We start from the raw sequence: 18,808 nt of genomic DNA on the forward strand, positions 1-18,808 counted from the left end.
CAGCCTGTGCCCTCTGTACGGGAGGTGGCCGGCTCTGCGGGCCTGGTGGTCAGGGATAACACGGGGAGGTTGGAGGCTGCCGACACGGGTGACCTGAGTGGGCCTGGATGGCCGAGCCTACGCTCTGGCCGGGCATCGCCAGGCAGACGTCAGCACCCACTCCACCACAGGTGTGACCCGGGGACCGGGGCAACGAGGTCGGAGCAGACAGGTCAGGGGTGGCAGACTTTTCGATGTACACATTTTAGGCTCTGCGGCACAGATGTCTCAGTCCAAAACCATTAGTAGTATTTTTAAGCCCTTTAAAAATGTGAAAACCATTTTCAGCTTGAGGGCTGTACAAAACCAGGCCAAACCGTCCAGGGAGAAGAAACTTCAAAAAGCCACTTGTATCCTCATAAAGATAAGACATAAGACACAGTGTCCGTAAAACTAAGAGTGACAGGGTTCTAAGACTAACAACAAAAAGGAGTCCTCAGAATTAAAACTGCAGCAGCAGGGCTGGAAGACAGAGCCAGGAAATCGCCCGGAAAGCAGAAAGCCAGTGAATCGGAAACGAGAGGGCGCTCGGGCCCACTGGGTGACCTCTCAGCACCACCAGCCTGGAGGAACCACAGCGTGAGAGGAGGCATGGACTCTAGGAGCTCACATCATCAGGAACCCCCTCCAGGCAAACAGTGCTGTCCTGAGCTCAGGTGGGGGTGGGCGTAGGTATGGGTGTTAGCCAGAGGACAGCCCCAGGTCCGCCCTTGTGCCTCCCCACATTGCCTGAGGACACTGATCATCCCTTCAGCGTAGACACTTGATAGCCACACCCAGGCCTCTTGATGTTGGCAATAAAATCAAGCGAGAGAGGAGCAGAGAGGGGAAGAAAGACAAATTAAAGGACCAATGAACGAGGCCCAGTGTCCAAACAGCAGGAGTCCAGAAAGCGGAGAAAACAGTTGCCAGGGAGTAAAGACACCAGGACAGCCCCAACCCACAGCCCCAGGTTTCTACACTGAAAGAGCAACCAGCGGATAAAAAGCCCAGCAGCCGGAGCAGCTTCGCACCGGGCCCAGCACGTGGCCCCCACATCCGGAGCCGGAACAGCGGGCAGAGAAACCCGCGAGCTTTGGAGAGGAGTGAAAACAAGACACACCCAGTCACCTCCTGTGACCCCCACACTGACCTCACCGTCCCACATGGACATGGGGGGCCTTGTGCTGGCTTGTGACAAGTGGTCGGGAGCCCTGGCCTTCTACCCCTTCCCCCAGAGAGCCCAGAAGGTGGACTGTCCCTGGGGATGGCCATGCCATCCGGGGGCCGTAACCATGAGCACCTTCTTGTCACTTAGATGAGCTGGGCAAGCCTGCAGGCCGAGTTCCCTGCCCTGAGCCCTGCGCAGCTGCACCGGCTCCTGACTCAGTACCAGCTGGCCTCGGCCATGGGCCCCATGAGCGCCTGGGAGCCGGGCGCCCAGGACCGCCCTGACGCCTTCAAGTCAGGTGAGCTGCTGGGGGCAGGGGAGCCTCCTGCGGGCCTTCCCTGGAGGAGCCTGCGGAGCACCTGGTACCTCCGCCCTGGGCTGCCTTCCTCCCTGGGTGCCCTGCCCTGTCCCCCACCTGCGGACATACAGTTGGGGCGTCAAGGAGCCCACAGTCCATGGCCAAGTTGTAAGTTCTGGGCTCGGGTCAAATGCATCCCTGCCCCTCCTGGAACCTGAGAATGGGTCTCACCCAGAACACAGCCCACCAGGGAAAGAGCAGCCAGCATGCTGGGTGCCACTGTGCTGTCCACAGGAACATTCCTGAGCACCCGTGCTGTGTGTGCTCACACACGCACACACACATGTTCACACATCCCCCACATGTGTTCACAGAGTACATGTGCTCACACACCCCACGCACATATGTTCACACAGCACACATGTTCACACACACATACCATATGCGTGGGCATGGACGCACGTGTATTTCCTACAGGTCACACGTGCCCCTCTTCATTAGCACTGTGTGTGATACAGAGGCGGAGGCTAGAGGAGGTAGAGGGCTCGGAGCAGTAGGGCTCAGACACCCCAGCCCTGCTCACCTGGCGGCGGGGCTTGGATGCAGACGAGTTTGCCTCCCCTTTTCCGGTTCACTGCCCTGTGCTGGGATCAGAGCCCGCCGCTGGCGGGAGGGGCTCATGTTCAAGCGCAGGGACCAACATGCAGACAGCGCCGCTCCCAGGGGCACGGGGCTGCATGGGCCGGGGAGGCCGGGAGGAGCCGGCGTCAGCGCAGGGCTGCAGACTTGTGGGCTGAGCAGCTCAGCTCCTGGAGGGAGCCGGTGGGGTGCAGGCAGGGCCTGGGGGTGCAGCCAGTGCTCCAGAGGGTGGGGCCTTGTCCTTCACCCTGGGTGGTCACTGGGATCCAGAAGGGACCAGAGCGCCGTTTGGGCTGGTTACCCTGGTCTGGGCCCCTCCCCACTGTCCTTGGCAGGTCAGCCTGCTCGATCCCTGGTCCCCAGTGTCAGGAGGGGCGGGCGGCCTCTTCTGGCCCGTGGTCAGGCAGCCCACTCCCGCCCGCAGAGGACGTCCTGGAGTCCTATGAGAACCCCCCGCCCATCGTTCTGCCGAGCGAGGGCTTCCAGGTGGACTTGGAGGCGGACTGCCCGGACGACAGCATCTACCAGCACCTTCTCTACCTGCGCCACTTCCTGTGGGGCCTGCGCAGCAAGTCCAGCCCCAGCGATGGGACCCCCCAGCCCCAGGGCCTCAAGGTACTGCCGGTGGCTCCGGCTTTGACAGTAGGGGGGATGCAGGGACAGCTGTTGGCCCTGGGGAAGAAGCAGTAGGGAGACCTGGGGCCCCCTTGGTTTCTGCCCGGACAGGAGTTGGGTGCCTGAGTTCGCTCTCTCTCTCCTCCAGGGCCCGCACCACCCCACCCCTGAGGGGCACCCCGAGGGCCAGAGCTGCCCCCTGGCTCCCAGAGCCCCCAGCAGGGGAGCCCGTGAAGGCGGCCCAGTGCACCCTCTTCCTTCGGCTGGGGCTCCCCGGGCACAGGGTCCTCCAGGAGGGCAGCAGGGCCGTGGGAACCGCAAGGCCCCCCAGGCTGGATCCCTGCACACAGACTCCTCCTGCCTGCTCACGCCTCCCAGCACCCCACTCGAGCCCACCGGCCCTGACTGGCCCAACCCTGGCGGCCCCTGCGGGAAAGCGCTTCTGGAAGGAAGGAGGAATGGACCAGGTGGCTCCCCGGGGGCAACTCCAGAAGGTGAGACCTGTCCCTAGTTCACACCTGCATGGAGTTCACAGCCCCAGGTCCTGCTGACACCTGGGCAGGTCCCTTTGGGTCATTCCCCCCTCAGGGTTCTGGTGGCATGTGTGTCCCGGGCTTTTATTTCCTGCCCATGAATGCCCACGGCCCAGATGCCAGGAAGGCTCCAGGGCAGCAGGGCAGCTGGGCCACACGCAACCTCCCGGGGGACAAGGGGTGTTCCTCTGCAGGGGGTCGTGGAGGGACCACTTGGTGACATGCATCAGCCTCAGAGATGTGAGGGTCAGGGATCGGGTCGGGAGGATGGGAGAGCAGAGGGCAGGGAGTGTGTGTGCACGGATGTGGGTGCGGCTGGCAGGCTGTGAGGGCAGCCCTGACCCGAGTCCTCAGTGCTCCTGCAGTTTAGAGTTTGTCCTGAGGGCAGAGGTCACCTGGGCTGTGCCTGAGGCCTGTCACCTGGGGGGTGAAGGGAATAGGTGGGCACAACTGACCTGGTAGAGAAAGCATGGGACCCTCAAGGTGGGGAGTGGCGGCTTTAAAGGTGAGAAGAACCCCATCTCTGGAGGGGGGCAAGCTCCCTAGAGGCCTTGTGCTGGGCTGGGGGCCGGAGCCTTCCATCAGCAGGGTCAGACACTTGGGAGGGACAGCCAGTCACCACTGAGCGGTGTGACCGGGTAGGGAGGGGGGTTTAGAAGGTTCTGTGGATGGGGAGGGTTGGCGAGGGGGAGACAGGTATGAGCCTCAGCAGAGCCCCGTATAGCCCTCTGGTAACAGCTAGTCTCTGAGAGGCTGGTGTCCAGGGGCAGCCACAGGGGGACCAGGTGCCCCTTCCAGGCACACAGGGTGTCGCCCACATAGGCCCCGAGCTCCATTACCCCCCTGGAGGTCTGGGGCTTGCGGCTCACCATCTTCCTGAACGGGCATCTCACTGGAGCTCTGGTCTCGGGACAGCAGCATGCCCCTCACCTGCCCCTTTTCTTGTCCCCCCAGGAGACTGTGTGGCCCCTGAGGACGAGCTTCCTCCAGCCCCCTCCAGCCGCAGCTCCAGCACCGATGACTTCTGCTACGTGTTCCTGGTGGAGCTGGAGCGAGGCCCCTCCGGGCTGGGGATGGGCCTGATCGATGGGATGGTGAGTGGCCCCTGGGCTCCTCTGTCCCTTGAGCGGCGGGGTCCTATTTACCTAAGACAGGCCACAGCTGCCGAACCTGCTGAGGGGGCCCAGCCCACGCCAAGGGACCAGGGACTTGGCAGGGGCACCTCGGTGGGATGTGAGAGAAGGGAAAGGGCCTGTGCAGGAGCCACCTTCCCAGCCTCTGTTCTCAGACCTTGGGTGTCTGTCCTGGGCCTGAGGACAGTGGTGGTGGCCAGTGCTGTGCTGCGGACACACTGGTGACCTGGGCGAGGTTGGCCTCTCCATTGAGGCTGGAGCTGAGGTGGCCATTGCTGGGGCTACCATCCTGTTGGGGTCCACGGAGCCCTGAGGCCTCTGCGTCCCCTACAGCACACGCCCCTGGGCACCCCCGGCCTCTACATTCAGACCCTGCTCCCGGGCAGCCCTGCAGCGGCTGACGGCCGGCTGTCGCTGGGAGACCGCATCCTGGAGGTGAACGGCAGCAGCCTGATGGGCGTCGGCTACCTGAGGTACCCCCCAAGCAGACACACCTGGCCTGGGTGGTGAAGCCATCGGGGAGCCCAGGGCCTGGGCCACCTGCACAATGAGACCCGCTCACTCTGCTCCTGTCATTACCCCACTTTAGAGATGAAGTGGAGGCAGGGTCCCCAGCCCAGCTCTGTGGCCGCCTCCCACCCTTTCCTCCCCTCCTCCCACCTGCCAGCCACGGGCCACAGGGCTCAAGCCTCTCAGGGTGGGGAGGGCAGCAGACACTGCCCATGGCCAGGCCCTCACCCGGCCCCTGCCCTGGGACTCCTGGGGTGGAGGCTTGGGGCCCCTCCGGGAGGCGCGCCCACCCTCCCCAGGAGCTAGAGACATCCTCGCCCCCTCTGGGTTCCAGAGCCGTGGACCTGATCCGACACGGGGGGAAGAAGATGCGGTTCCTCGTTGCCAAGTCTGACGTGGAAACAGCCAAGAAGATCCGCTTCCGCTCGCCCCCTCCCTAGGGGCCTGGGAAGCCACACGCTGATCCTGAGCAGGCTGGGGCGCCCCACCCTGTGGATAATGTACATCTTAGTGTATATTTTATTTATATGACAGATAACACTAAGTTGTGATGTTTGTTACAGAGCTTTTATGTTTGAAGATTTTAACGGAGACGTATAGATTCAATAAACTATCTTTCATATCTTGGAGCGCTGTGGTGAGTGGTCAGGGTGGGTGCCATGCTGGGCTCCCCTAGGGCCCAGGGGCTGCTGGGAGGGCCCAAAGGACCCAGTCCCCTGCCTGCCAGCAAGGGAGAGACCCTGGGAGGACGCGGGCGCGGTGATGGCAGAATGGTTTTAACTAACCGCCCTACCCAGAAACAAGGAGCAGCAGGAACACACTGGGCAGCCAGTCAGTGTGCAGGTTGCTCCTGGAAATCAGAGGCTCAGCACCGTCCCCAGAAAGGGTGGAGGACCCCCAGAAGGTTAGAGTGAGCCCTGACCCACCCTGGCCCCCGGGCCCCTGCTAGGGCTCAGGCCCCTCCAGGTTCCCTCTCTGGCCCCTGAAGCCGCGCTTGACCCTAACACCAGGCCTAGTCCGCAGCCCGCCTGCGCCCACCTGTCACTGCGCTTCGGCGGGAGGCTCCCGCTCCAGCGCGCGGACCGCGGGGCGGCGTCTCCAGCAGCTTCGGCGGCGGCTCAGGCCTCCGGTCCGCACGAGCAGGTGGCCGGGGGAGGGGGACCCCCAGCCTTGGCCCCCCCAGCCCCCGGCGGGCGCGGCAGAGCACAGGCGGCTGCGGGCCGCGTTGGGCCCCAGGACCCCGCCCGAGGCCGGCCTCCCACCCCCAGTTCCCGAAGCCGGGTCCGTGTTTAAAGCGTCATTTTAAACGTAGGACCCACCGAGCCCCAGGCCCCCCGAGCCCCAGGCCCCCCGAGCCCCAGGCCCCCGAGCCCCAGGCCCCCCGAGCCCCAGGCCCCCCGAGCCCCAGGCCCCCGAGCCCCTGGGGCTCCCCGAGCCCCAGGCCCCCCGAGCCCCAGGCGCCCCGAGCCCCAGGGCCCCGAGCCCCAGGCTGCTCCGCGAGGGCGCCGCAGGGGCGGGGCCGGCCTCAGGCCCGCGGGACGGCCGGTCTCGGGCGCCCGCAGTGGGCACACAGCTGCGACCCCACAGAGCTGCGGGGCGAACGGGGCCACGGAACCCCTGCTGAACACACCCTCCACCCCGGCGCAGGGTGGGGGTGCGCTGGGGAGGGCGCGGGCGGGGCCCCCCGTCCTGGGGGAGTCAGGGGGTCCTTGGCGCGCCCGCCCACCAGCGCCGCTCGAGTGATGGGGACGCGTCCAGGGCGCCCCGAGGCGGCCTGTCCTTAGGGCGCCCGAAGAGGGGCCACCGCCGGGCGGGCTGCGGGGCCGGGCGGGCTGCGGGGCGGGGCCGCGGCCTGGGGCTCGTGGAGCAGCAGCGCCACCTGGCGGCCCGGGGCCGACCTACAGGCGGGAAGCGCGGAGCAGGGGCGTCTCGTCCCCCCGCACCCCGTCCCCCACTTGGGATGATCCCAGCGCGATCCGGGGCTGACTGAGTGAAGCTCCCCGGGCGGGTGTCCGGGTCACCGGGGCCCCTGGCTCGGTGGCTGCCCTCCGTCCTAATGGCAGGAGGCTGCCAGCCAGCCAAGGCGCTGGCACCTGCAGCCCCCCGCAGAGGCCGGGAGCCCAGCCGGGCTTCTCAGTCACTCAGGGGCGCGGGAGGTGCAGTGAAGGGCATGGGGCAGGTGTCACCTGCACCTGCGGGAGGGTCACCGGCTTCCCGCCTGTGGTATATCCACGAGCTGACTCCGGGAACACCCACGACACAGGCTGAGCTGGTTCGCCTCAGACACACTGGGGCCGAGGGGGAAGGAGCGGCCCAGGTGTCCTGCCTGGCAGGCAAGGGTCCCTTCCGTCGCAGGGCCAGCTCTCCCAGCCGCCCGGACAGCACCTGGGCTCGGGGGCAGCTGTGGGGCAGCCGCGGGCCGTCTGCGGCGGTCCCGTTACTGGCCCTCTCCCCGGGGTGGGTGGGGGGAGTGAAGGAACCAGCCCTGACGTGTCCACACGGAAACTTTCAGAGCAGGTTTATTTTGGCTGAATCTGTCCTTGTAGCTCCAATCCAGCCCCAAAGGGCCCAGGGCCACAAATCAGGGCTGTTGCACCGCAGAGCTCAACACGATCACGAGAGAGACGGTTTAGGGACACAAGCATCCGCAGGGCGAGCCCATGGCAGCCTGACCAGCACCAAGGGACCAGGACCCACTAGGCCTCCTGGTCTCCTCTCCGACCAGTAAAACTCTGGCTCGGCCCTAAGGCCAGGCTCGCTGTCCCTCACCCGGGCAGGAGGCCCGCCTCCTTCTCCACCAGCCGGCTGACTGTGCGCAGGGCCAGCGGCAGGGCCGTGTTGGTGTCGCGGTGATAGCGGGGCTCGGACACCTCCAAGCTGGGCGTGAGCACAAACTGGGCCACACTGGGCATCTTCAGCAGGTTCAGCAGCTCGGTGGCCCGCACGCCTATGGCGCCTGCAACCTCCTGACGGTGCAGGGGGCCCACGGCCGGGCTCTGGGCCAGTGTCCTCATCTTGGACAGGAACAGACCGACCCTGGGGATGCAGAGGCCTGTCAGTCTGCTGCAGATGCAGCCCTCGCGTGGAAAGGGCTTCTGTGGAGGGGGCCCAGTCACCCGAGGCTTCCAGCCAGTGGGGCTTCGGCCTGGAGAAGTGAGGTGGCAGAGCCCACACAGTCTACACCACCTGTATGTGGCCAGAACCCCTGGGCGCTGATGCTGTGACCCGGCCTCTGGGACTGGGATGCCCCCAAAGCCACTTTCCTATCCCCACAGGGAGCTGGCAGGTTCCCTCTTCCCACCCCTAACCTGTACCTGGGGATCAGGTCTTGGCTCCGGGAGGCCAGCTTAGTCAGTGTGGACATAAGTGCAGTGATGAGCTGTGGGGGACACTTGGGAAGGGTGGCTGAGGGGCGGGACTGGGTGACCTCGAACAGCAGGGCCTCCAGGGCTTCGAAGAACTTGTTAATCTGGTCCACGGTGCACCGCCGGTCCCAGCTCACCGACAGGTACTCCCCAATGGCCCACACCTACGGGGAGAGCACCTCAGCCCCAGCCAGGCCTGCCGGTGTCGGGGGGACGGCCACCCGGCCTTACCACGGAGGTGAGCATGCTCCCACCGCTGCACATGCCGCTCCCGCTGCCCACGAACTCCAGGAGCTCCCTTGCCAGCTCGACCACCAGGGAGGGGTTCCGCTTGCACAGGGCCAGGAACTGGGAGCTCAGCACCCTGTCCAGAGAGGACACAAGGGGGGGTGCTGCAGACTGTGGACCCCAACCCTTGTGGACCCCAACCCACAGCCCCACCCAGGACGAGAGCCAGGAGGTGGACGGGAAAGACAGTCCAGGTGGAGGTAGACAGCTCCGGCCTCTAAAGGAACCTCTTGCCCACTGGTGGGGAGGCTGGGCCAGCTCTGTCCTCGGTCCACAGAGTGAAGGGCAAGTGTCAGAGGAACCAGGAGGGACTCACCCATGCACGGCAGCCTCGTACCCGGGGACCTGGTACAGCGAGTCACCTCTCTCCAGGAACAGCTGTGCCAGCTGGATGGTCAGGGCCCCGTCGGCAAACTGGGGTCAAGAGGGAGAGACAGATTGAGTCCCTCTAGCAAACTGCTGAGCTCTGCTCTGGTCCTGCTCTCTCTGCCGCCTGGGGGCCCACTTGTGAGCCCCGTCCTGGGAAGGGGGATGAATGGCCGGGTGAGAGGGATGGGGCCTGGATGGGGCTGGAGCCTTTCCTCTGTGGCTGTCACTGAGGCTCCACAAAGGTCAAGGGCAGGGCCACAGTCCCTGCTCCAGGTGGGCTGGCCCCCTGCTGGGAGGTGTGAGGTTGGGGCTGGGGGTGGGGGGTGGGGTGGGGCCTGGAGTGTGAGGCTGTGGGAATGAGGGCCTGGCAGCAGGCTCACCTGGGTCACCACTGAGAAGAACGCCTGGAGCAGGGTGGGCACCGCCTGGGCACACTGGAGCACCCGGGCGCAGCTGGCCATGGGCTGCAGCAGCTGGTAGAGTGGCGCCAACCTGGGGATACAGGGCACGGCCTGTTGAGCGCCCACCCCCACCCGCCTGGTGCCCAGGGACACGCTCTGAACACATGAGCCTGCGTCACCCCATAGGCCAGTGCCTGTGGGAAGCCAGGAGGGTCTGAGGGATCTGAAACTACTCGCAGGCCCTCATCAAAGGAGGTCACCCTGTCACCATGAACATCTCATGCTCCTAAGCCCTGCTCCTGTCATCAGCCTCTCACTCCTCAGGACGGCCTTGCTCCCACGTGACCAGGGAGCTAGTGTAGGGCAGAGTTGAGGAGCCTTGTTGCACTCCTGGATCTCCTCTCCTAGGGGATGCTAAGCCTCAGTTTCTCCACCTGTAAAATGGAGTCACGAGAGTGCCGGCCTCACAGGTTATGTGGACTGGTGTGTGTAACTGACAGAGCCGAGCCCTGGGCGCCGGGCTGGTGCCAGTTGTTAAGGGCAATGGCAGCTGTCTCTCCAGGTCAGGAGGCACTAGGCCCGGGGGTGGGCACCAGGGCCCTGTCCACACAGCCCTGTCCCAGGGGCTTCCCAGCCTGAGGGTCGCCTACCTCTCCGTGGTCCCACTGGCCTTGGTGCGCAGCAGGTGCTGGAGAAGACCCTGGAGCTGCGGGTCCCGGGAGGCCTCCAGGCAGCTGGGTGTCCTGAGGGAGGCGTCCCAGAGGGGCCTCTCAGATGCAGCTGGTGATAATCTGTGAGTGGACAGACCCGAGGGACAAAAGCAAATGTCACTGTGACATCCCAGCACCCTGACCCGGTGAGGAGTCTTGAGGTGACGAGAAAGGGCCTACGGGTCCGGTACCTGGGTGGTGTGCGTGGCAGGGGACCGCGGGAGGGGAGGGGCAGGGAACAGCAAGGGCAGGCAGGCACGCAGGAGCAGGCTCACCTGAGCTGCAGGTCCAAGGCCGCGGTCAGACATGGCAGGTCCAGCAGCAAGTGCAGCATCTCCACGGCCGTGCCCGCATCCACCAGTGACGAGAGGAGCGCCACGAACTCGGAGACCAGGGGCGGGCTGTTCCAGGCCAGGAGCTGCAGGGACAGGCAGGGCAGCTCAGCAGGGGGCTGTCAGCTGCCCAGAGGGGGCCATCAGGTCGTGCCCTGGTCACTGCTGTTGGGCAAGGTGTCTGCACGGGGCCCCAGGCCTCTGAAAATACTCCCTACAATGTTTTTTTCTTCCTTTTTGCTTCTGCATTCACTTTTGTGTCAACAATTAAATCACTTCCCATGCGTCACTGTTGCCGTTTCTCTGATTAAAGGACTAACCCTCCAAAGATTTTGAAAATGCTACTTGGTGACTGCCAGTCACAGGAAACACATCAACAGGCAACGGCACCAAAGAGCTGGAGACTCAGGCGAGGCTGCCAGGGTGGATGCTGCACTCTGGGCAGATGATCTGAGGACTAAACCGAGTTAGGCCTCCCAAGGGACCAGCCCAAGGCTGCCTGACAGTGAAGCTGCTTATCTGTGATGCACGGACCCCTGGGCTGCCCCATGCCTGTATTCCAGGCCACCTGCCCTGAGGCCCCGGAGTGACTGGCCCTGTGGTCACAGACAGGCCAGGACTGGCCCCAAGGTCCCACGATGGAGGGGAGAGCTGGGGGACGCATAACACCCAGCCCCCACTTCGACCCAGGGATGAGGAGCGTGCCTTAAAGAGATTGGGGAAGCTGGATTTGAGGATGCCGAGGCTCCTGCCGAACAGGGGAAGGTTGTCCCTGCAGAACTGCATGAACTCGAAGGCCAGCATCGGGCTGTGGAAGTGCTCGGAGGGGACCCTGGTGAACAGGTGCTGGCAGACGGCCTCTGAGTCCACAGCGGCCGCCTCCCCTGAAAGCATAGCCCGTTACTGTGCCTGTCCTCGTCGTGAGGACACCTGCTCCTGGTCAGGGCCCCTCAGGGTCTCGGGCCAGTTTCCACGGCCATACGCGTCTCCGGGACACCAGGGGCTCTGACACTCCGTCTCACACGAGAAACACAGCCAAGCTGTGTCCAGCTTCCCGCACGGCTGTGGCCACAGGCCACCCTCTGAGGGACAGGAAGCTGATGAACTCTGGTGGCAAAGCGAGTTCTAAGAGTGACATGAAGGTGGTAACATTTTAACTCACTACATAAATCCCTTTTAAAACTGCCACATCTGGTGCCAACCACGACAAAGCGATGCCCCTACAGGTGAAGGGGGGAGCGTGGGGAAGAGGAGCAAGATCGCTGAGTCCCTCCAGCCCCGTGAGCCCCGCAGCCCCGCACCGTGTGGCACCCAGGCTCACCGTGGTTCAAGAAGAACTGGGCGACGGGCAGGAGCGCCCGCACGCAGGCAGGGTCCCCGCACAGCCGGGCCTGCAGGGCCTTCAGGCAGGGGAGGGTGCGGTACAGGAAGGAGGGGTCCTGCCGGCAGAGCACGTCCAGCACCAGCACGGCCTCCACCAGGCACTGCGGGGCGGATGCCGAGGCCGCGTTCAGAGGGAGGTGAGCCCCGGCCGCCAGAGGGTTTCCCAGCCCCCCAGGCACTTACGGCTTTCTGCAGGTCTGCGTCCCCCTTCCTCAGGGCTCCTGGGGGAAGGAGAAAGGCGACTGGTCTCTGCACCGGCATCGAGCAGCCAAACAGGAGGCACACTGTCCTGGGGGCTCGGGGACCGGGCAGTGGACACCCGCGAGGGGAGGAGGCACGAGACAGGGCTCGGCCCGGAGCAGTGCCCAGGGGAGGCGTGACTGGGGCTGGGCACGCAGCCTGAGGAGGCTGGGGACGGTTCTGTCCAGTGCCGAGCTTCCGGGGCTTATGCCTGGAAACAAAAGGCCTCAGGAACGAAGCTGTGGGGCCCCGGCGTCCTGTGAGCGCCCGGCATGGCCTCACGGGCAGGGACGGCCGGACTCACGCCGGTTGCTCTGCTCGACCAGGCGCTGGCAGTACTCGAAGGCTTTCTCCCGCAGGCGCTCCTGGGGCGGCAGCAGGCGGCCGGCGGCGGCCAGCACGGGCAGGGCGGAGCCCTCCTGCTCCGACGTGGCATCTGCAGGACCGGACGGCGATGCTCAGGGGACAGGGTCCAGAGGGTGCCAGGAGGGCTGCCACAGCAGCCACCGCGGGCCGGGCGCCCAGGGCCACTGTCACCACGCAGCTGCCCGCCGACCACCGGGCACCTCGGCGCAGTGAGGTTTCTGCCCCGTGAGCCCAGGCCGAGCCGCTCACCGGTACGCGGGGGGCTCCGGGAGGACGCCCGCCCCGCCGGCCCCAAGCCATCGCTCTACGCTGACCCGCCCGCTGGTGCCGACGAGGCTCGGCCCTGGTGGACAGTTATCTCCCAGGGGCACGGGGGTCTCACCTGCGTCCGGGGTGCCGGGGCCCCCGGGGCCGCTGAGCAGCAGCCAGGCCCGCAGCATGGAGAAGGCCTGCACGTTCAGCCACTGGTCCTCCGTGAAGCGCTGGCCCGTGGACAGCACCGTGAAGAAATCTGTGGCCACGGCCCCGTCCACCTCAGTGACAGGACCCGGCTATGGGAGGCAAAGGGGAACAGGTGGCGCTGGGGCAGGGTAGGGCGGGGGCTGAGGCTGGACACGCCACGGGCTCATCCACCCTGACCTTCAAGCACTGGGGGCACCCACCCTCTGCAGGAAGCACAAATGCGGGCACTGGAGTCAGACAAGCGACCCTCACCAGCAGGGTCAGGGCCTCCACAGATGCTCAGAGCGTCATGGGCTGGGGGACTGGGACCCTCTGTGACCCAAAGCTCTACCCCCACTCCCCGCCGCATGGAGACGGGAAAGGAGGATCATTCTGGAACCCGGGCAGGTGGGAGGACAGGAAGAGTCAACGGGACCCTGCAGGCAAGGCTGGCCGGGGTGGCCCAGGGACACCGAGGGACAGCATCTCTGAGAGTCCCTCCAGTCTCACCTGCCGGGCCCTGGGTGTAGAGAAGAAGCCTCCAGAGGAATGGGCAGGCCCCTGCTGGACGCTGGCGTAGCGCAGCCAGTCCACCAGCCTCTTGCTGAGCAGGTTGGTCTGTTCTACAGAGGGGCGAGGACAGTGCTGGGGGCGACCAGGAAACCCCACAGGCTCAGGCCGCACGGGCACTGCCAGGCCTTTCCGGGGAACCAGCGGCTCCTGACAGCGTCCCAGGCTCTTGGGCCTCCCGATGGCCACTCAGCCGCAGCAACCGTTGCCCTCCCTCCCTCCCCGGGTGGCTCATCTCTATTCTGCAACAGGGGCCCCAGCCTGGGGGGGTACCTTCATGGAAGGTGCCTGGGGCGAGACTGGTGACCTTAGACACGACTGGGAGGAGGGGCCTCGGACTGGGCCCCTCGGGCTGTCGGCTCTCGAGGACTTTGAAGACACACTGGCCCACACTTCTGACCTCCTGCTTTCTGTCGCCCTGCAGGTCAAACACAGGTGGACGTGAGGGGCTACCCCATCAAGTGCCAGAGCGATAGGTCATTTGGACACCTGGAGAGGGACTGTCCATGCTGCAGGCTGCCACTGTTAGCATCATTCGTGCCACGACGCCGCCTCTTATGGTCGTATAGGGATGCCAGCACTGCAGCCAGGCCCTGCGGCCTGGACTGGCCTTCACAGCGTCTTGGCTGTGTTCCCAGGAGCCTGGGGAAGGGGGGGGGCAGGCGTTTCTGCTCCTTCTAGAGCATCGGAGCCCGGCTCCCTCGAGGCAGCCCTACTCACAGGTGGACAGGGAACCTGAGCTGAGCCCACCCACATGGGGCCACACACCGGCTGCTGCTTCTCCCGGGGCCCCAGGGCCACCAAGGGCAGAGTGGTCACCCTGGGTGGCAGCAGTCATGTTACCTGGGCCAGGAGCACAGAGGCCACCAGGCTCAGCTGCCGTGTGCTCTGGACATGGTCACAGGACAGGCTCAGGCTGTCACAGGGCGACACCTCTCTCAGGATGGCAGCACAGAGCAGCTGCAGTGGCTCGGGGCACATGGGCCGGCAAAGGGTGGTCTGCAGCAGGTCCACACAGGTCTTCTCCAGCCTGTGACAGCCAGACACAGCAGGCATTGGCATGTCACACCACTGCAAGGGCACCCGGCTCCCAGAGCTCCCTCAGGCCCCAGAGAGGTGGCGCGGGTCCCTTGGGCAGGTAGATAGAACTTCACAGTTGAGCCCCTTCAGCACTGGTTCACGTGGACAGACTCAACCGCCAAGGTGCGTTCCCACCTGCCAGGGCCCAGGGTGCCCACTCACTTCCTGGCATACTTCGTGGCCGAGACGATCAGGAAGAGCCTGCGCAGCGCGTCGACGGCATCGGGCCCCCAGGCCTCCTTCTGCAGCAGCGAGCTGACCCGGGAGCAGAACCTCCGCAGCTCCTCGTCCTGGATCTCCCTAAAGCAAGCAGAGCTGTCAGCAAGCTGGTGTCGAGGCCTCGTGGCGGGACCCAGATGCTGCGCCGAGCTGCGACCGAACGACCCCCGGACGCAGGGAGGAGAGAGAGACCCGGATGTCCGGGAAGAAGGAAGTGCCACCATCCACATGGCCCTCCTGACAAACTGGCCGGCTGGTGCCTGACCTAGTTCCTCTCTCCCGGACTCAGCAGTCCATGGGCCACTGTCCCCTGCTGGACAGGGCTGTCGGGGACACCATCGCCCCCATTTACGAAGACAACACACCTTACTAGCAGAGACTCCACACAACCCGATTCTGTTCTTCCAGGAGCAGAAGAACCAAGACCAACTGAGTTCAGGGAGATCAAATAAGTTGCTTTTCAACAGGTTCCTTCACTGAGCCTTTACCTTCGGGAATAAGCGTTAAGTCTGGCATGTTAACGGGCGGGTACTGGGATACACTGTAAGGCGAGCCTGTTGGAGCTCCTCACGCCAATACTTTTCCTGCTTACTAATTAAAAATAGGTATGTATTGAGCAAGTAAGGTACTGCACAGTCTCAACATGGAAACCTGTCTGTAGGTGCCTATTCCAGTCCCAAAAGCAAGAAAAAGTAACATGCCAACAAGTCAGTGTTAGAACTTCCGGGGGCTCTCAGTGCGGTGCCCTCCCCAAGCCATGGCTGAAGTCCTCTTGATCCACTTTGGACTGACCAGATGTCTGAGCTCAGGAACCTCGAGCTGAGAGACAGGGTGTCCCCAGCCTCTGAGGCTGACAAGGTTTGACAGACACCTGCAGGTGGGGCCCTAGCGCAGGTCCTTGAACCCCGTTCTTCCTGAAGGCCGGCAGACGGAAGTCCCCACGGATTCCCCTCCACTCGCCTCCCCCCACGTGCTCCCTCCAGGGGCCTGGTACAGGTCTGTTCTAACCGGGGTAGCGAGAATGAGGGAGACACTACCAGACTGCTTCGCAATGATAATGGAGAATCTTTCCCAGGAGGGTGCCACTCCTCATGCCACATTAATCTCTCCCAATAGTCTCCGAATCACAGGATTCCTTCTAAAAGGCCAGCCTGCTCAAACCCTCCCACAGCTCCCCAAACTCCTCCAGACGCCAACACGGCTTACAAGGCCAGGGCCCCGCCTGACTTCTCAGGAGCCATCAAGGCCGTTTCTCTTGCTCCTGACCCTCTACCCGAAGCACTTATGCTGAGCTTTTGGCCTCCCCTGACCTTGCTGCATCCCCCCCCATCCCTCCCCATCTGAATCTCACTTTCTTCACCTAAGAGATATTTCAGATAACTTTCCCACCCTTGCTTTCCACCTCTGAAAAATCTGCAAACTAAAATTCACTCAGAATCCAAACTCCCAAACCTCAGCAATACAAAGTGCTACCAAACTCCCACAAACTTAATTAAAGTAAAATCTAGAATGAAAGCCAGTAAGACCGAACTTACAGTTATTAATTTTCCCCAAGTCCTGGCCAAGAGAAACTGTTTAACTCATACATTTTACTTATGAATATTTAAGTATCTGCTACCCTCAAGCCAGCCACCCACCCAAGACAGACACAGAATTCAAATAGTGAGGGCCAGCCCTGGCTGGCGTGGCTTCAGGGCTGGAGCACCGGCCTGTGTACCAGAGGGTCGCGAGTTCGATTCCCGGTCAAGGACACGTACCTCGGTTGCAGGACCACGCCCCTTCTCCCACCTCCCTTCCACTCTCTCTAAAAAAAAAATCAATGGAAAAAACATCCTCGGGTGAGGCTTAACAAAAATAAATAAGTAAATAAATAGCGAGGGCTGTTCCTTCTGCCTTTTGTTCCACAAACTTATGACCTTAAGTAGAAAGTGAGAGGGGAGAGGAAGCCCAGTCGACGTCTGAGTGGGTCTCGGTTCTCACGTGTCTGTCGGCAAGACCTCTGGGGTGAGCGTGGCACACGCAGAGTGAAATGCTAGTGTGGACGAAAAGGGGCCACGTGCTAACCTGATGAACGCAGAGAAGGCCTGCGTGGCGGCCTTGCAAACGCAGACACCTAAAGTAACCACAAAAGACGGCCTGAAATTAAAGCTTTTTTAACTAAAAAGCAGTTTATGGTGGGCAGTCATATCCTAGGCTGGTATCTTCCCTGACAAAAGTCAGTCTTGACCTTAACTGAGCCTGTCTGTCGTCTTTTCGCATCTACAACAACATATTGTTGGAAAGTCAAAATAATTTACCTTTTCCCAGACCCCTCAAAGCACAGGCACGGCTCTGCAGAAACCACAGGTCCCCTTGTTACCATGTTAACTGTTGACTGTTAACCACCCTGCACCCACCTAAGTAAAAGAGGCGTGCCTATCATCCTTTTCCTTCCTACCCAGCCCCAGAGGCTCCCCACCTTGCTTTCCCCGCCTCCCTCAGGTACCCCCAGTGGACTTCAGGGAACCCACTTCCGCCTCCTTCTTTGACTGTGATGCATGAAACAGGGCGCAAAGCTGCCCTTCCCCGGGGCATCGTGAGGCTCTACTTCCTGGCAGGGCGCCCACGATTTGGCTCAAACAAACTCACAGATATTCTTCAGGGTTTGAATGTTTCTCACGTTGACTCTGGCGTTTAAACATGATGTTTCCGTTTGGCACAGCCCTGCACTCCGGAGGGGGACCAGGTGCTGGAGCGAGGACGCTGCACTCAACTGTGGGAACGTGTCCCGCGCTGAAGGACAGGCTCTGCTGGGCTCACGGGTGACGGAGCTGCCCCCCCGGGGAGCTGCCCGCGGGCCAGGGCTGCTGCCCGCGGGGGTCCGACCCTCCTCGGCCTTCAGCGCCCCGCCTGCGTCCAGCTCCCCGCTGGGCTCGCGGCGGCCTCGGCCACCCGCGTCTTTCCCACCAGGGCCCAGCTCAGAGCCCAGCCTCCTTCCTTTTTACAGTCGGCCGCGGGCTTGCGGTCCAGCCGCACTTTCTGCTTCCGAGCGAGGCGCGTGGTCAGCTGTCCGGCGCCGGGCGAGGGGGGACCGACTGGTCAGCGGGGCCAGCTGGTCCCAGCTCGGGGGCGGGGGGGGTCCCCAGCAGCCAGTGCACCCCAGGAGCCTTCTTCCTAAGCGACGAGTCCACGGCTCCCCACGGGCCTCGGCGGCCCCTCGGGGCGGGGCTGGGCGCACGGGGCTCGCCAGGGCCCCCCGCACCGCGGCGGCTCTGCGGCCCGGCCGGGGCTTCGGGCTCCTGACCGGGGGCCAGCGGGTCACCCCCGCAGCTCCGGCCCCGCGCGCGCCGGCCGGTTCCCGCCGCGCCCCGCGCCCCGCTTGCACTCGTCCCGCAGGACCCCGCCCGGCCCCCGGCCCCCGGGGAGACCCGCACCTGGCCTGGCGGAGCAGGCCCTCCGCGCCCGCCGACAGCATCCCGCCCGGCTTCCGGCGGCGTCACGTGCCGCGTCACGTGGCCGGGCGGCCAATGGGCTCTGGCGGAGCTTCGCGGGGCGGGGCCTCCGCGCGGGCCGAGGGACCCGGTTGGCTCCTCGGCGCCTTCGGGGGGCGGGGCCCCCGGAGCCTCAGCCCCGGCCCCCGGGCACCCCGGCCTCGGGACGGCCCGCGGGGCTCCCGGCGGCGCGCCCGGGCGCAGGGCCTCCGGGTGGGGCAGCCGCTCCGGCCGCAGCCCCGCAGCCCCGCAGCCCCGCAGCCCCGCAGCCCCGCAGCCCCGCAGGGGGAGCCCGCGGAGGACACGGGGGGGGCCCGGGGGGGCGCCGACGGGCGGCGGCCGGGGCTGCGGGCGGCCGTGCGGAGGGCGGGCGCCGAGGCGGCAGCAGGTCCCCGAACCCCAGGCGCCTCGCGCGGCCCCGGGGCCCTCACCCAGCGACAGGCCGGGGCCGGGCGGGGCCGCGTGTCTGGCTCCGGGGACCGCGGCCGCCCGCCCGCCCGAGCCCCGCAGGGACGCGGGGGTGCAGCGCCCCGGGGCCGCCGTGCTGCGCGGACGGGGCGGGCGGCCTCGGGGGGGCACCTGCGGGAGCTCTGGACCCGGGTCCTGGGGGGCCCTTAGGAGCCCCGTGGAGGTGCGGGGGCGCCCGGGGCTGGGGGC

General features: G+C 64.6%; 2 protein-coding genes across 3 annotated transcripts in view; one reads left to right on the plus strand and one right to left on the minus strand.

Moving 5' to 3' along the window:
• The window catches only part of RADIL (Rap associating with DIL domain), a 43,413-nt gene extending 37,869 nt beyond the window's left edge, over positions 1-5,544 (plus strand). The window contains exons 9-14 of the mRNA XM_016213656.2: positions 1,337-1,487; positions 2,551-2,741; positions 2,890-3,235; positions 4,229-4,368; positions 4,741-4,880; positions 5,252-5,544. Coding sequence (XP_016069142.2) covers positions 1,337-1,487; positions 2,551-2,741; positions 2,890-3,235; positions 4,229-4,368; positions 4,741-4,880; positions 5,252-5,357 — 1,074 coding nt within the window. The 3' untranslated portion in view covers positions 5,358-5,544. The remainder of the gene's footprint in view (positions 1-1,336; positions 1,488-2,550; positions 2,742-2,889; positions 3,236-4,228; positions 4,369-4,740; positions 4,881-5,251) is intronic.
• A 1,876-nt stretch (positions 5,545-7,420) lies between these two features.
• On the minus strand, positions 7,421-18,135 carry AP5Z1 (adaptor related protein complex 5 subunit zeta 1). Of its 2 annotated transcripts, XM_087817023.1 has the most exons (17): positions 18,095-18,135; positions 14,625-14,762; positions 14,226-14,412; positions 13,656-13,800; positions 13,323-13,435; positions 12,754-12,922; positions 12,310-12,441; positions 11,949-11,986; positions 11,704-11,866; positions 11,088-11,266; positions 10,326-10,468; positions 9,991-10,131; positions 9,320-9,431; positions 8,887-8,984; positions 8,514-8,646; positions 8,232-8,446; positions 7,421-7,953 (listed from the first exon to the last, which is right to left on the minus strand). In XM_087817023.1, exons 1-17 carry the CDS (start codon positions 18,133-18,135, stop codon positions 7,683-7,685), a joined length of 2,418 nt encoding a protein of 805 aa, XP_087673149.1. In that variant the 3' UTR covers positions 7,421-7,682. The 2 variants fall into 2 exon arrangements, with proteins under 2 accessions (XP_087673149.1, XP_087673148.1); XM_087817022.1 differs by lacking the exon at positions 18,095-18,135 and having other exon boundaries at positions 14,625-15,604.
• Positions 18,136-18,808: the final 673 nt, after the last annotated feature.

Source organism: Miniopterus natalensis, chromosome 4 (assembly GCF_054644295.1).
Source record: "Miniopterus natalensis isolate mMinNat1 chromosome 4, mMinNat1.hap1, whole genome shotgun sequence".
Lineage (NCBI taxonomy): Eukaryota > Metazoa > Chordata > Mammalia > Chiroptera > Miniopteridae > Miniopterus > Miniopterus natalensis.

Bases quoted from the DNA above. Each gene is read 5' to 3' on its own strand.
- AP5Z1 (XM_087817022.1), bottom strand. From the start codon at position 14,911: ATGTGGATGGTGGCACTTCCTTCTTCCCGGACATCCGGGTCTCTCTCT. The intron at 11,267-11,703 runs GTGAGCCTGGGT...CTATGCTTTCAG, and splicing joins CCAGTTCTTCTTGAACCACG to GGGAGGCGGCCGCTGTGGAC. The intron at 9,432-9,990 runs GTAGGCGACCCT...CTGTATCCCCAG, and splicing joins GCCAGTGGGACCACGGAGAG to GTTGGCGCCACTCTACCAGC.